At 41.1% G+C, this 10,485-nt stretch overlaps 10 protein-coding genes across 11 annotated transcripts; 4 read left to right on the forward strand and 6 right to left on the reverse strand.

Moving 5' to 3' along the window:
• Positions 1-6: 6 nt before the first annotated feature.
• BBOV_II005240 (putative SNAP protein) lies at positions 7-1,221 on the reverse strand. Its single transcript, XM_051767375.1, has 7 exons — positions 1,055-1,221; positions 842-964; positions 545-807; positions 323-511; positions 236-288; positions 144-201; positions 7-106 (listed from the first exon to the last, which is right to left on the reverse strand). Exons 1-7 carry the CDS (start codon positions 1,194-1,196, stop codon positions 8-10), a joined length of 927 nt encoding a protein of 308 aa, XP_051623179.1. The 5' UTR covers positions 1,197-1,221; the 3' UTR covers position 7.
• A 31-nt stretch (positions 1,222-1,252) lies between these two features.
• Positions 1,253-2,263, reverse strand: BBOV_II005250 (CDP-alcohol phosphatidyltransferase family protein). The gene is made up of 7 exons (XM_001609995.2): positions 2,160-2,263; positions 1,988-2,122; positions 1,856-1,954; positions 1,730-1,784; positions 1,616-1,695; positions 1,410-1,552; positions 1,253-1,374 (listed from the first exon to the last, which is right to left on the reverse strand). The coding sequence occupies exons 1-7, from the start codon at positions 2,200-2,202 to the stop codon at positions 1,303-1,305; spliced, it is 627 nt and encodes a 208-aa protein (XP_001610045.1). The 5' UTR covers positions 2,203-2,263; the 3' UTR covers positions 1,253-1,302.
• An 89-nt stretch (positions 2,264-2,352) lies between these two features.
• BBOV_II005260 (tRNA methyltransferase complex GCD14 subunit family protein) lies at positions 2,353-3,408 on the forward strand. The gene is made up of 6 exons (XM_001609996.2): positions 2,353-2,551; positions 2,588-2,683; positions 2,717-2,786; positions 2,822-2,924; positions 2,960-3,216; positions 3,251-3,408. Exons 1-6 carry the CDS (start codon positions 2,357-2,359, stop codon positions 3,388-3,390), a joined length of 861 nt encoding a protein of 286 aa, XP_001610046.1. The 5' UTR covers positions 2,353-2,356; the 3' UTR covers positions 3,391-3,408.
• On the reverse strand, positions 3,408-5,103 carry BBOV_II005270 (myb-like DNA-binding domain containing protein). The gene is made up of 3 exons (XM_001609997.2): positions 4,357-5,103; positions 3,560-4,322; positions 3,408-3,526 (listed from the first exon to the last, which is right to left on the reverse strand). The coding sequence occupies exons 1-3, from the start codon at positions 5,037-5,039 to the stop codon at positions 3,413-3,415; spliced, it is 1,560 nt and encodes a 519-aa protein (XP_001610047.2). The 5' UTR covers positions 5,040-5,103; the 3' UTR covers positions 3,408-3,412.
• Positions 5,104-5,278: 175 nt separating this feature from the next.
• BBOV_II005280 (uncharacterized protein) lies at positions 5,279-5,862 on the reverse strand. Its single transcript, XM_051767428.1, has 6 exons — positions 5,802-5,862; positions 5,712-5,765; positions 5,631-5,676; positions 5,517-5,596; positions 5,418-5,468; positions 5,279-5,357 (listed from the first exon to the last, which is right to left on the reverse strand). Exons 1-6 carry the CDS (start codon positions 5,837-5,839, stop codon positions 5,285-5,287), a joined length of 342 nt encoding a protein of 113 aa, XP_051623180.1. The 5' UTR covers positions 5,840-5,862; the 3' UTR covers positions 5,279-5,284.
• Positions 5,863-5,889: 27 nt separating this feature from the next.
• Positions 5,890-7,059, reverse strand: BBOV_II005282 (Protein kinase GSK-3 domain family protein). Its single transcript, XM_051767433.1, has 6 exons — positions 6,974-7,059; positions 6,692-6,834; positions 6,375-6,659; positions 6,266-6,341; positions 6,122-6,167; positions 5,890-6,086 (listed from the first exon to the last, which is right to left on the reverse strand). The coding sequence occupies exons 1-6, from the start codon at positions 7,001-7,003 to the stop codon at positions 5,893-5,895; spliced, it is 774 nt and encodes a 257-aa protein (XP_051623842.1). The 5' UTR covers positions 7,004-7,059; the 3' UTR covers positions 5,890-5,892.
• Positions 7,060-7,075: 16 nt separating this feature from the next.
• On the forward strand, positions 7,076-7,483 carry BBOV_II005284 (uncharacterized protein). The gene is made up of 4 exons (XM_051767221.1): positions 7,076-7,207; positions 7,242-7,254; positions 7,290-7,339; positions 7,378-7,483. The coding sequence occupies exons 1-4, from the start codon at positions 7,106-7,108 to the stop codon at positions 7,441-7,443; spliced, it is 231 nt and encodes a 76-aa protein (XP_051623834.1). The 5' UTR covers positions 7,076-7,105; the 3' UTR covers positions 7,444-7,483.
• Positions 7,427-8,400, reverse strand: BBOV_II005290 (ADP-ribosylation factor family protein). The gene is made up of 5 exons (XM_001609999.2): positions 8,132-8,400; positions 7,930-8,097; positions 7,754-7,894; positions 7,626-7,693; positions 7,427-7,590 (listed from the first exon to the last, which is right to left on the reverse strand). Exons 1-5 carry the CDS (start codon positions 8,378-8,380, stop codon positions 7,455-7,457), a joined length of 762 nt encoding a protein of 253 aa, XP_001610049.1. The 5' UTR covers positions 8,381-8,400; the 3' UTR covers positions 7,427-7,454.
• A 148-nt stretch (positions 8,401-8,548) lies between these two features.
• On the forward strand, positions 8,549-9,452 carry BBOV_II005300 (uncharacterized protein). The gene is made up of 7 exons (XM_001610000.2): positions 8,549-8,635; positions 8,676-8,785; positions 8,821-8,882; positions 8,969-9,079; positions 9,115-9,172; positions 9,209-9,343; positions 9,380-9,452. The coding sequence occupies exons 1-7, from the start codon at positions 8,569-8,571 to the stop codon at positions 9,440-9,442; spliced, it is 606 nt and encodes a 201-aa protein (XP_001610050.2). The 5' UTR covers positions 8,549-8,568; the 3' UTR covers positions 9,443-9,452.
• A 31-nt stretch (positions 9,453-9,483) lies between these two features.
• Positions 9,484-10,361, forward strand: BBOV_II005310 (Single-strand binding family protein). 2 transcript variants are annotated; one of them, XM_001610001.2, is made up of 5 exons: positions 9,484-9,770; positions 9,805-9,918; positions 9,954-10,042; positions 10,077-10,135; positions 10,172-10,361. In XM_001610001.2, the coding sequence occupies exons 1-5, from the start codon at positions 9,513-9,515 to the stop codon at positions 10,324-10,326; spliced, it is 675 nt and encodes a 224-aa protein (XP_001610051.1). In that variant the 5' UTR covers positions 9,484-9,512; the 3' UTR covers positions 10,327-10,361. The 2 variants fall into 2 exon arrangements, with proteins under 2 accessions (XP_001610051.1, XP_051623866.1); XM_051767920.1 differs by lacking the exon at positions 9,484-9,770 and having other exon boundaries at positions 9,819-9,918; positions 10,172-10,346.
• Positions 10,362-10,485: the final 124 nt, after the last annotated feature.

Genomic DNA, 10,485 nt, shown 5'->3' on the forward strand with positions numbered 1-10,485 from the left:
GTAAATATTAAGTAAGGTCTATGTGCTCATCAGGGTCGTCCTCCACAGGATGGCCAGCCGGTACTGACCCGACGTCAACATGACTTTTAGGAAGAGTCTCACGAATCTACAAGATATATACATTCGTGACACTGTAACACTACCTTCACTAACATATGGACCTTCCACGGATCTAGACGCGATATTCCATCGTAATCAACCCTGGAATTATTAGTATCAACATTAAAACACCTACACAGCCTTCTGGAACATATCGTGATCCTCGGCGTCACACGCATCGATCAATGCCTGGTCATTGTTATAACATTGTCTATCCAACTACCTTTAAGAATCGACCTTCCCTGGATGTAGTGAACTTGGGGTCGGCAGCCCCGTACTTATTAAATGCAATTTGAGCGTCAGTGGCATCACAGGCAGCTAAGTGTAATAAACCAGCCTTTAGGAATGTATCCTTGGCGCCGTACTGCAGTAGTTGGTTGCCAAGGCTCTTGTGGGCCTCGGATTCGTATATCTGTGTACTGTAGTACAACAACGAACGACATACCTTTATCGCCTCAGTGTATTTACCACTGTGCTGAGATGCAAGCTCGGCGTACTTCATCCTAACTTGAGATGCAGATACCTTACCAAATTCATCCAATTCATAGAATTCAGATGACTTTAAATAGAAATCTATAGCGTTTTTATGATCACCGCGAGCCTCGAAAGCGTCAGCAGCGTTTTTCAATATACGCCCACTTTGGGCAAAACGACCCTGACGATTGTATAGTCCTGAAGCACGAAGTAGGAGATCTATATGCTCAGTAGCTGTAGGAATTGTAACATATACAAAATGACTTACTGTGCTCATTTTGCTTCAAAAGTGCGTTAGACGCCTCTATTAAGTTAGAAGCCGCGAATATGAACTCGTTTTTCTTCTCACCAAGGTTGGCAGCCTCTAAGTAACAACGATATGCATCCTGCCCTGTACAGAACTAAGCAGAGTCCACGGTATAATGGATTATGGATACACACAAGTATGTTATACACATAAATACTAGTCACTAGGTCCTACATTGCTGCTGCTGCTTGTATATGTTAGCAGCCTGGTTATACAAGTCGTGCGCGTCTTCGTCGTCGCCACCAAGGAAGAATTGTATGAAACCACCCTTAGAGCTCTTGCGAGCTCGACGCTCCAAATCTGCAGCGTCAGCCATTTTGTAGCTACTATATTAAGTGTGTGTCACAGCGATGTGTGAGTACATCAGCCGCCAAGCCCGTTTTGGGCACGCTATAATGACCCTTTCAGATCCAAGCAACGCACTATTTAGATGTGCTGATGTCGTAATGCATTATACGACGGCATCCATAGATGCCTTGCAAAACGTTGGTTAACTGTAGAAATTATAGATAAACAAAAAGCAACCTACGATCTTGTAACCACATAGAGGTGATGAAACCAAAAGGAAATAGTTAACAAGACCGTATATATAGTCCCCAGGATGGTACATCGAACGAATGTATAGTGTACAGAAGAATGTCTCGTACATAACAATTGACATGAACATCAGCCCTAGGAATAATGTGTCATTAAGTAGACAGTAGCCAACGTATGACTATAGCATAAAAAACATACACCGCTTGTGATAGTAGACACGCAAGAATATATTTGCATCCTTGACGTCCTTATGGTTGGTGTTAGAGTATAAAGCGCATCTGTGAACTATGAAGACCATACCCCAAAACTAACGCATAGTTGTGAATCCAATGACCGCAAATGTCAATTAGCATTATCAAATAGAATACTGAATAAAAATGAATAGAAAGTTACTAAACACTCTTAAGATAACATCCTGCATTACTACGCTAAACAAACCTTCCAAGCATCTTGGATACTGACGAGCATTCAAGAAGCAAAGATAAGTGGAAGACATGCGATCCAATAATTGGTCAAACGCCGCACCGACCAATGTAGCTATAGAATTGTAGATTAAATACAGTAACCTACACTCATTGTAGTATCTAGACACATATCCATCAAGCATATCGAGAAGGTGGCTTGCAGTGTATAAACTAACAAAAACAAAAGGATTCCTTCGAGCAAAGAACATGCCAATCATGATCAAAATTGTGCGAATCATGGCTAAAACAATGTTTTCTCGTACAAGAGATACACCTACTGACTCCATTAGCCTTCGTCAAATATCGCGGATTTCGCGCCATTTTTAATGTTGTACATAAAAATGAGATGTATCACTATGTCATGTATCTTTTTTCTAGATACATTATATGGAATATAAGCCAGAAATAATGAAATTTTATTAAAGTGTGTGGGGAAGTACCAGGCTGGAAATAACTAACAAAGACACTAAATAAAATGGAAATTGTACCAGGAGATCCAGCTATACTCTATACAGGACCTCAAATACTGTTAATGTGCAAGGTTCCTGAAGATTTAAGTGAAATAAAAGAGAAACAACAAGCAGCAAACATAGGTGATAAGCGTATTCTACACCGAAAAGGTGGTATATTCGACTTACGCAAGGTTGTAGGCAAACAGTATGGACAGAAGGTACTATCACACTATACATATCCAAATGCAATACAGTTCTACTGGGATTCCGTTGCCAATAGGTGGTCTGTCATACTGCAACCAACAGGAGAATTAATCACAAGAACGGTAACACATCGCACACAAATATTGGTAGGATGTTAGAAATGGTTTAAATATGTCCAGTACCGAGCTGATATATCGCTGGCTATACTGCTATTGGATTTATACCCTGGAAAGAAGGTACTCGAATGCGGTAAGGTGGACTATCAGAGTGATTATATAACACAGGAACGGGATCTGGCTCGTTGAGCTATAGTCTCGCTACGACTGTAGCACCTACAGGGCACCTGTATACGTTCGACTTTCACAATCAGCGAAAAGTATACGCAGAGTGGGTTCACAGATGTACTTCAGCATTGACCACAGGCAGTTCTTCAAAGATGTACACGTGATGCAATACATCAGTGTGTACGACAGAGATGCATACTCCAAAGAGGCATTTCTGACGGAAGAAGTCACTGAATCGTCAATAGATGCAGTGTTCTTCGACCTGCCATCACCCTGGGATGCCCTGGAAAACGGGAAACAGGTACTAAAGAACTTTGGCAAACTAGTTACATTCTCACCAACTGTGGAACAATCGCAACGCATGTCAATCGCACTATCAGAGGCCGGGTTTATAGGTAACTATCTAAAACAAAACGTCACCTGCCACAGAAATAAAAACATTTGAAATATTGTGTAAGCCCTGGGGAATCAGCTTCGATGAATCTGACGACAAACACATGGCATGCTATCAACTTCCACAGCCAAGTCACACAGGATACCTGACAGTGGCCACATTGATTAGGTATTAATACGATAAAATTATACAAAACTTCATGGCCACGCGTTTTGGAGTAAACGATACAGGCATTCAACGAACAAAGAATCGTCTACAGGACCAATGTCAAATATATCGCGAAACTCGCCGGCGTCATCCGCCTTAGATTTCTGAACTTTCTAAATTAATATATACAAACTAACCCGGAGTAAAGTGGGAAACGTGCTGTTTACGATTTTCGTGACCATAGTGGATGTATAACGCTTCAAGTACTCGGAAACCCTCAAAACATCTAAGCTGTTAAGGTCCTGACTGCGCACCAAGCTACAGTCACCAAATAAACGACCTATTCGAGTCGCAATAATATCGCTAGCATAGAAATCACAGAGTACATCCATAATGGCCTTGTTCTTGGTAATGTTCGCTATTTTCAGCAACTTCATGCCCAACCAGTCAACCTTGGACCACCAACGACGGACGTTCACAGAAGCGTTCCTATTTGTAATCGTGTTCTTCAAATCCTTGTAATAAGTCAAATACTCACTTTGGTCAGGTATAGATATAGATGATAAATACTTATTCCGACATTGATGAGGCTGCTTACCAGGAATCAACCTAGCTATCTTCTGCCAGTTGTCACCATAAGCACTGTATAACAGCTGCAAGGCGTATAACTCAGATAACGTAAAATTGTCACCAGATTGATGACCCTTGCAGATAAAACGCCAACGCAGTCGACATTGCTCATTCGTACGGTTACCCATAAAACGAGATACATTACGCCAATTAATTGATTCAGAGCGCTTGGTACCAGTGACCCTGTAGTTAACCTCCTTGCGAACTGCACGACGGAGTTTTTCGTCGTCGCCAGAAGTCCATCGTCGATTAACTGATCTGCTGTTCATAGAAGCAGCCTTGAGGTACTGGTATAATGTAATACCAAGTTCCTGAGCCTTTTCAGCACCACTATGACATAGTGTACACAACAACATAAACATACCTAACAAAGGAATCTGTGTCGGTAGGGTCACTATCGATGTACCGCTGAAGACGCTCAACATCTTTAGCGGTTACCGTGTCCAGTAGTTTGCCATCTTCCGTGGAATTCAAGAAAATGGAACAGCACTCAGTGGATAGCCTGGATCTGCTGCTGGTCTTACCAGCGTTAACCGCGTCAGCGACACGTGACCATAATGATGATATATCTGAGCATACAGGAGGTGGTGTACTGGACTCAGGTTCACTACAGGGTTCCACGGGATCTCCCATAACAAATTCACGGAAACCTTCCGGGTTGTTCTTCAGTAGCTCAATAGTACCAGATAAGTCATCCTTGCATTTCAGAATGATCCCTGATATGTGCAAATTGCCGTATGTAATATATAACTCGTATAGTAACCTAGAGGAAGGTAACTGCAATAACTCAACAGATTGACGTAGATCCTCTATACTCAAGTGCGCTTCAAGGCCATCGGGACCACCGCAAATAGCTCGAATTATCTCATGGCGTACACTTTTATGCAACTCTCTTATCTGGTCTGGTTCCCACTTGGGAACCTTCCAGTCATACTTACGCCGATATAAAGGTAAGGACGCAGAAAAGTTGTGGATAACAACTGCATCGTTGTTAGACGCAGGCTTACGACCACGATCATCCTCAAGCTGCGATATCGAATCCTTCATGTTAAATACGGCCTCTACTGCCAGTTGAAAACTGTGAATCAGATATATACGGTTTGTGCGCTACTATCAGGCTAGGTAGTGCCACACACCGATGTGTGGCCGTGAATCTATGCCACTTTCCCATATAATAAGCGCCAGTGGGTTTTCATGATATCCAGAATATTACTTTACGTGATGTTGCACTGAACAGGGCTAATATGCAGTGGAACTAGTCACACAATAGAACTAGTTATGTTCTATCCTAGTCATACACAACGCGTAAGACCCGCTGTAAGCATTTTATAAGCATCTTCCATGGATATGCGGTCTTCCGGGCACCTGTGAAGCCGTTATAACGTGGATGTGTAGATAAAATAGCGATTTTTTGGCTCTACTTACCATCTCAGTAGGTTGTAAGCTACGTTAGCAATAGTCATCATGCTAGAGTTCCTGTGGAATGTTAGTATATCCCAGTAATGATACTGTAGTCCAACCAACCCTTTTGCTACATCGGTCAGAATTGTACGCAATGTCCCTTTGGAATAAATCGATTGGAACAGTATCTCCAGTTGACGTGCCTTGTATAATGTGAGTTTTGAACATTAAACTTACTATTGAACTACACGGAGCGTTTTCTAAGATCCGTCTTAACTCGGATCTGAAATGACGTTAAAAAACAGTCAGGGAATCTACCTTGATGGAGTACCTAATATCTCAATCATATGGAGTACCTGGTGGGCATCCGACCTGCAAATGATATATGCTCCCTAGAATAAAACCAACTGATCTGCAGAAGAAAAAAGTGGATTTAGTAGCAACATTTCTGCGCATATGCATCCAAATGCTGTGACCATGAGTTGATAATTATAGTTACCTACACCAATTGTCTACCGATGCCTACAATTAGATTAATATGTAACGCGTAACGTACACTATAATAAGTACGGCCGAATAGCAACTCCGGTGCCCTGTACCAACGAGAGCAAACATACGGAGTAGATGGTTCTACAGTCATGTCGGAATCCGATCTAGCGGTCATGGATAATCTTGTAATCCGCTTAGCGGAGCCTATATTGGATATATATCCTTCCAACACTACAAACCGAGATCACAAATCTTGGCAATTGTCGGAGATTTATCGTCGTCTATCTGATAAGCAATGTGACAATCGATGCAACCACTGTTACGTAAATATCTAATGCCACTATATGGATACAACAAATAGACAATCAACTGTCCAAACATACCAATATATTATCAGGTTTTAAATCACGATGGACTAGGTCCCTGCCGTGTAGCTCCAATATGCCATTCACCACGTCACTGTATTTCTTTATGCATTACTGTGTAAATTACCATAATACACGTAATATCAAGTAATCCTTAGTACCGGTTACCTGAGCTGCCGCATGTGATGGATTATCCGGTGTAATAGCATTAATCCTTTCACAATGGGACTCCATGTTGCCTCTCATGTGTCTTATAAATGAACGGAGGTTATATGGCACATGCTCAAAAAGTGAATTCTGCATAAGGATTCCATTGCGATTCCTGGTGTAAAATGTGCCCATATATTGCATTATATTCGCAGCATCTTTGCAAAGCCCTAGATTTATTAGCTCCCTGGAACGTTTGGTGCCACTGGGAATTATTACAATAGATATAGCACCTACAATTTTCGACTACGTTTAACTGCATACTTGTAACCATTGGGATCCGTAGCTAAGTACACTGAACCAAATGCTCCACGAGCAATTCTCTTATGGAATTTAAGCTCGCATGGGTCCAATGCTAGTCTGGTGGGAGAAGAGTATTTCTGCAGATTATAATCCAGTACATATTTTTGTTCAATAGTTATACAGATCAATTTCCAAAAACATTACATGATAGTACGACTCTAATAAGCAACAGAAACGAATTAGTAAGCTTTTTAGTCATGTAGACATAAAACAAACCATCTTTGTCCAGTGTTGTCCACCACACATTGAATTACATAGACCAACAAAAGGCTATTCATCGCTTATTAGACTTTCTTATTCATAGCAATGGACTAGTTATAGACTCTTTTCCCAGGAATAGTATTGGCAATGAGGTTTCTACCTTACTGCAGAAGTATTCTTTTGTGTCTTTACACCTGGCTCATTGGAGCGCATTTTCGCGCCTTCTCTTCTTCTATAGCAGACCTCAAGGTGTGTTACAATTATATTATAATACACATTGCAGATTGAAGAGCAAGGTTAAGTATTATATATATATGTATATAATGTGTAGATCAGGAACACGCGCCTATAGACTTTAGTGTAAAGGAATTTTGGGAGAAGGTATGTCAACAATTTGCTTGAGATCATATATACACTAGAACCAAGTTCTACTATCGGAAAATACACTAGTAATATCGTTTCTTACAGAAGAAGAACATGAGTAATTCAATATACATTAATTAAGTTGTATCAAATCGTCGCGTTTGGTTTGAATGGGCTTATAACCCCAAACGTTATCTTCCTGTAGTAGGAATTTAAGTGATTCAACGACGCCTTGACCACCAAGAGCACTGCCGTTTACCCAAATGGCCCTGGATATATATAAACACAATATTATCCAACAAACCTTTCTTTAAGATTATCAGGTAAACCCACGTCTTCAATATTATACCCCCGATGCGTGTCTACAAGGTCCTGTGTACTATAAACACTGTTACATATAAGCTGTTATGACATGAACACAAAATAACATACCGATTTGTTGTTGAAAATTACATACTTTGGCAATTGGTGAGAAAAGTTATGTTGAGCTACTATGCTTGCGATATCATTTAGAGCGGATACGCCCACAGCTAAGTCAGAACCGTCAATAACAAATATGACCTTCGAAGCGTGCTGTGTTACGTGACCCCGATGAGCAATGAACCTACCCTTAAATGCTTCTCAACTACATCATTGTCATCCTGGATACCAACCTCGCATAGGTGTAATTGGATAGTCTCCACCTGCTTCAAATCACGATGGATGCAAATGTCAGTAGGGATTAGACATTGACTACAAAGGGTACAATCCTCCTCAATAAAACTATTGGTTGTTACCTAGAGATTATATATAACAACTAAGAATACCAACTGTATAAATGAACTCCCCAAGCTTTATACGGTATAATAGCGCAGTCTTTCCAGAGTTCCTCGTACCTAAAATCAGGACGCGGTGCACATCACTGCCTACACCAAGAATCAAACCTCCAAGCAAACGCTGCGTATTCCTAGTTATAACGCAAAACCCCGAAGTAGTTAGCCTAAATGTAAGACACACTAAACTGAATGCCAGTTGAAGGCAATTCAAAGGTAGGCGTTTCACAAAGTTAAAAAATCCCATTCATCTTACAATTTGGACTGTACCAGAAGGTGATCGACAATCGCAAATACATAGTCACATTGGGCATTACAGATACTCTACACAGGGAATATAGTATATTTAGCCCTGAAAAACAGTGTTATTTCCATTTTCGATAGGGTGTGCATTATATGAAATGATCTTTTGTGCGTTTATACCCTTTATTCAAGATGACGCAAAGAGGTCATGTGTGTGACACACCCATTATCCAACCTACACTTTCAGACCCTGCCGTTGGTAAGAAGACATATAGATCTCAACGAAACTCTTTGCATAGGCAACGGGATGGCTGTCTATTTCTTCCGTGAATGCGATGCCGAGATTCGAGGTACGGCCTCCGATGTATCTGGAATTAAGGCACTACTCAACTTTAAAGTTATTCAAGGGGTATGGCTATGCTATTGAATCTAATCAGTAAACAGCCGGGAGCCGTGGAATTGGAGATAACCTCCGAATCTGATTTATTCTTTAACTACTTCCATAGGTACGTCTAGAGTGGTAACTGTATCTCTGGATCCTATACGTCGTCGTTACGTAGATCACAGTGTCTATACTTCATCATGTTAACAGAGTTACGCCGGAATCCTACAATGATATATATGAAAGTCAACGTCTTCATGTCGGATTCGAGCTATATCACGTCACGCTGAGCAAGATGATTGCGTCATGCATCGAAAGCGAGTGAGTATTTGTTGTATCATAGAGAGGAGCCACAGATCGTTCTCAGTAATATTATTCCTTAACGCCGGAGAAGGGGTACTAAGATTTGTTCAGGTAGGGAACTTACACATCTAGTATACAAGCACACAGAACGCCGAATATAAATTCATCGAACTCCTGGAATGCTCATTACAGCGTGCGAACGAATTCCGTATTGTACGAAATATCACATACCGTTACAATATGCTCAAGGATAGGCTGAACCATTTTGGACACCATCTAGAGGTAAGAAGACTTCTAAAATCTATATTCTTGCAAAAGGAAATTCGCTCTGTCTTAAAATCTAGGAATCCCGATAACGTACGTCAACGTATGTTTGACTGATCTTATAGTGCCTTAAACGCGTCATTTCCCATATTGATTCACATAGACATCGCATTGAACATCGCATAAAATGAATTATAAATATAGAAACGTAGCTTATGTGTTTTTGTTGATCTGTGTAGGCATTTTGCCATCCTACTGTCTACGTTCACAGATACACCTCCAGAATGTTGGATTTGTGTCTACTCCTTGTATTAACACTGGGCAAGAACGTCAATTCATAGTTAACAATGACCCATATGGAGATATGGTAATGGACGATGCAAATAATGGCATGGATGAAATGCCAAGTTACATGAATGACGATGTACCGAGAAACTCAGAGCAGGTAATGTTGCATATTGATTCAGTAAAATCTACAGACAAGCCCATCGGTGAATACAGTCACAATATGCGGTCATATAGGATTCATTGATCAACCTGTGACCATCGCGGAAGGATACAAGGCTCTAAGGCTCGCAGTTGCGACGAATGAGGTACACTGATTCTAATTGAGTCACGCATGCTGCAGCGTGGACGCATGGGTACCACCAAAACCCAATGGCACAAAGTAGTTGTGTACGGTCAAGGAAATGTTGACTACATACACAATAAAGCCCGGTTAGTGGAGTGATATTGTGTCTAACTTATGCAGTGTCGGCGATAGAGCACTGGTTATAGGGAGCTTATCGTACTATACGCCTCAATCTACCGGTAAACATCAATACTAGCTATATACATCTATCACAGACGGTTCAACATACAAAGCAAAGATAGCAGAAGTATCTGTCAAACTCAGAGGAGCGGGACACAGTATCATCCTTATGCCGCGAGCCAAATATCAAGATGAAGATTACCCATTAACAGGCATAGGAGATGAGTCATATAGTTACGGTCAAACATAAGAAACATTGAACACAAGTGCATTAATTCGTATATTGTATGAGTTAGATATAGATTCAGTGATGTATGGACTGTAAATGGAGCACCGTCGTGTGCGCAGCGTAGCTCAGTGGAAGAGTGGGGGGCTCATAACCCCCAGGCCCGTGGATCGAAACCACGCG

Source organism: Babesia bovis, chromosome 2 (genome assembly GCF_000165395.2).
Source record: "Babesia bovis T2Bo chromosome 2, whole genome shotgun sequence".
Lineage (NCBI taxonomy): Eukaryota > Apicomplexa > Aconoidasida > Piroplasmida > Babesiidae > Babesia > Babesia bovis.

Coding starts and splice junctions, on each gene's coding strand:
- BBOV_II005240 (XM_051767375.1), bottom strand. CDS start 1,196: ATGGCTGACGCTGCAGATTTGGAGCGTCGAGCTCGCAAGAGCTCTAAG. Junction 289..322: donor GGGAAGGTCGATTCTTAAAG/GTAGTTGGATAG, acceptor AACAATGACCAG/GCATTGATCGATGCGTGTGA. Junction 202..235: donor GATATGTTCCAGAAGGCTGT/GTAGGTGTTTTA, acceptor TAATAATTCCAG/GGTTGATTACGATGGAATAT.
- BBOV_II005250 (XM_001609995.2), bottom strand. CDS start 2,202: ATGGCGCGAAATCCGCGATATTTGACGAAGGCTAATGGAGTCA. Junction 2,123..2,159: donor GACGAAGGCTAATGGAGTCA/GTAGGTGTATCT, acceptor ACATTGTTTTAG/CCATGATTCGCACAATTTTG. Junction 1,375..1,409: donor CTCTATGTGGTTACAAGATC/GTAGGTTGCTTT, acceptor TAATTTCTACAG/TTAACCAACGTTTTGCAAGG.
- BBOV_II005260 (XM_001609996.2), top strand. CDS start 2,357: ATGGAAATTGTACCAGGAGATCCAGCTATACTCTATACAGGACCTCAA. Junction 2,787..2,821: donor AAAGAAGGTACTCGAATGCG/GTAAGGTGGACT, acceptor TATATAACACAG/GAACGGGATCTGGCTCGTTG. Junction 2,925..2,959: donor CAGCGAAAAGTATACGCAGA/GTGGGTTCACAG, acceptor CATTGACCACAG/GCAGTTCTTCAAAGATGTAC.
- BBOV_II005270 (XM_001609997.2), bottom strand. CDS start 5,039: ATGAAGGATTCGATATCGCAGCTTGAGGATGATCGTGGTCGTAAGCCT. Junction 4,323..4,356: donor GACACAGATTCCTTTGTTAG/GTATGTTTATGT, acceptor ACTATGTCATAG/TGGTGCTGAAAAGGCTCAGG. Junction 3,527..3,559: donor CGTTTCCCACTTTACTCCGG/GTTAGTTTGTAT, acceptor TAGAAAGTTCAG/AAATCTAAGGCGGATGACGC.
- BBOV_II005280 (XM_051767428.1), bottom strand. CDS start 5,839: ATGTTGCTACTAAATCCACTTTTTTCTTCTGCAGATCA. Junction 5,766..5,801: donor CTTTTTTCTTCTGCAGATCA/GTTGGTTTTATT, acceptor TATCATTTGCAG/GTCGGATGCCCACCAGGTAC. Junction 5,358..5,417: donor GCTTACAACCTACTGAGATG/GTAAGTAGAGCC, acceptor ACGGCTTCACAG/GTGCCCGGAAGACCGCATAT.
- BBOV_II005282 (XM_051767433.1), bottom strand. CDS start 7,003: ATGTGTGGTGGACAACACTGGACAAAGATG. Junction 6,342..6,374: donor TTGATATTACGTGTATTATG/GTAATTTACACA, acceptor AAAGAAATACAG/TGACGTGGTGAATGGCATAT. Junction 6,087..6,121: donor TGCCAAGATTTGTGATCTCG/GTTTGTAGTGTT, acceptor TATCCAATATAG/GCTCCGCTAAGCGGATTACA.
- BBOV_II005284 (XM_051767221.1), top strand. CDS start 7,106: ATGAGGTTTCTACCTTACTGCAGAAGTATTCTTTTGTGTCTTTACACC. Junction 7,340..7,377: donor TAAAGGAATTTTGGGAGAAG/GTATGTCAACAA, acceptor TATATACACTAG/AACCAAGTTCTACTATCGGA.
- BBOV_II005290 (XM_001609999.2), bottom strand. CDS start 8,380: ATGGGATTTTTTAACTTTGTGAAACGCCTACCTTTGAATTGCCTTCAA. Junction 8,098..8,131: donor TTGGGGAGTTCATTTATACA/GTTGGTATTCTT, acceptor TATAATCTCTAG/GTAACAACCAATAGTTTTAT. Junction 7,591..7,625: donor CCTGATAATCTTAAAGAAAG/GTTTGTTGGATA, acceptor ATATATATCCAG/GGCCATTTGGGTAAACGGCA.
- BBOV_II005300 (XM_001610000.2), top strand. CDS start 8,569: ATGACGCAAAGAGGTCATGTGTGTGACACACCCATTATCCAACCTACA. Junction 8,636..8,675: donor ACTTTCAGACCCTGCCGTTG/GTAAGAAGACAT, acceptor CTCTTTGCATAG/GCAACGGGATGGCTGTCTAT. Junction 8,786..8,820: donor ACTTTAAAGTTATTCAAGGG/GTATGGCTATGC, acceptor ATCAGTAAACAG/CCGGGAGCCGTGGAATTGGA.
- BBOV_II005310 (XM_001610001.2), top strand. CDS start 9,513: ATGAATTATAAATATAGAAACGTAGCTTATGTGTTTTTGTTGATCTGT. Junction 9,771..9,804: donor TACCGAGAAACTCAGAGCAG/GTAATGTTGCAT, acceptor TAAAATCTACAG/ACAAGCCCATCGGTGAATAC. Junction 10,043..10,076: donor TACATACACAATAAAGCCCG/GTTAGTGGAGTG, acceptor TAACTTATGCAG/TGTCGGCGATAGAGCACTGG.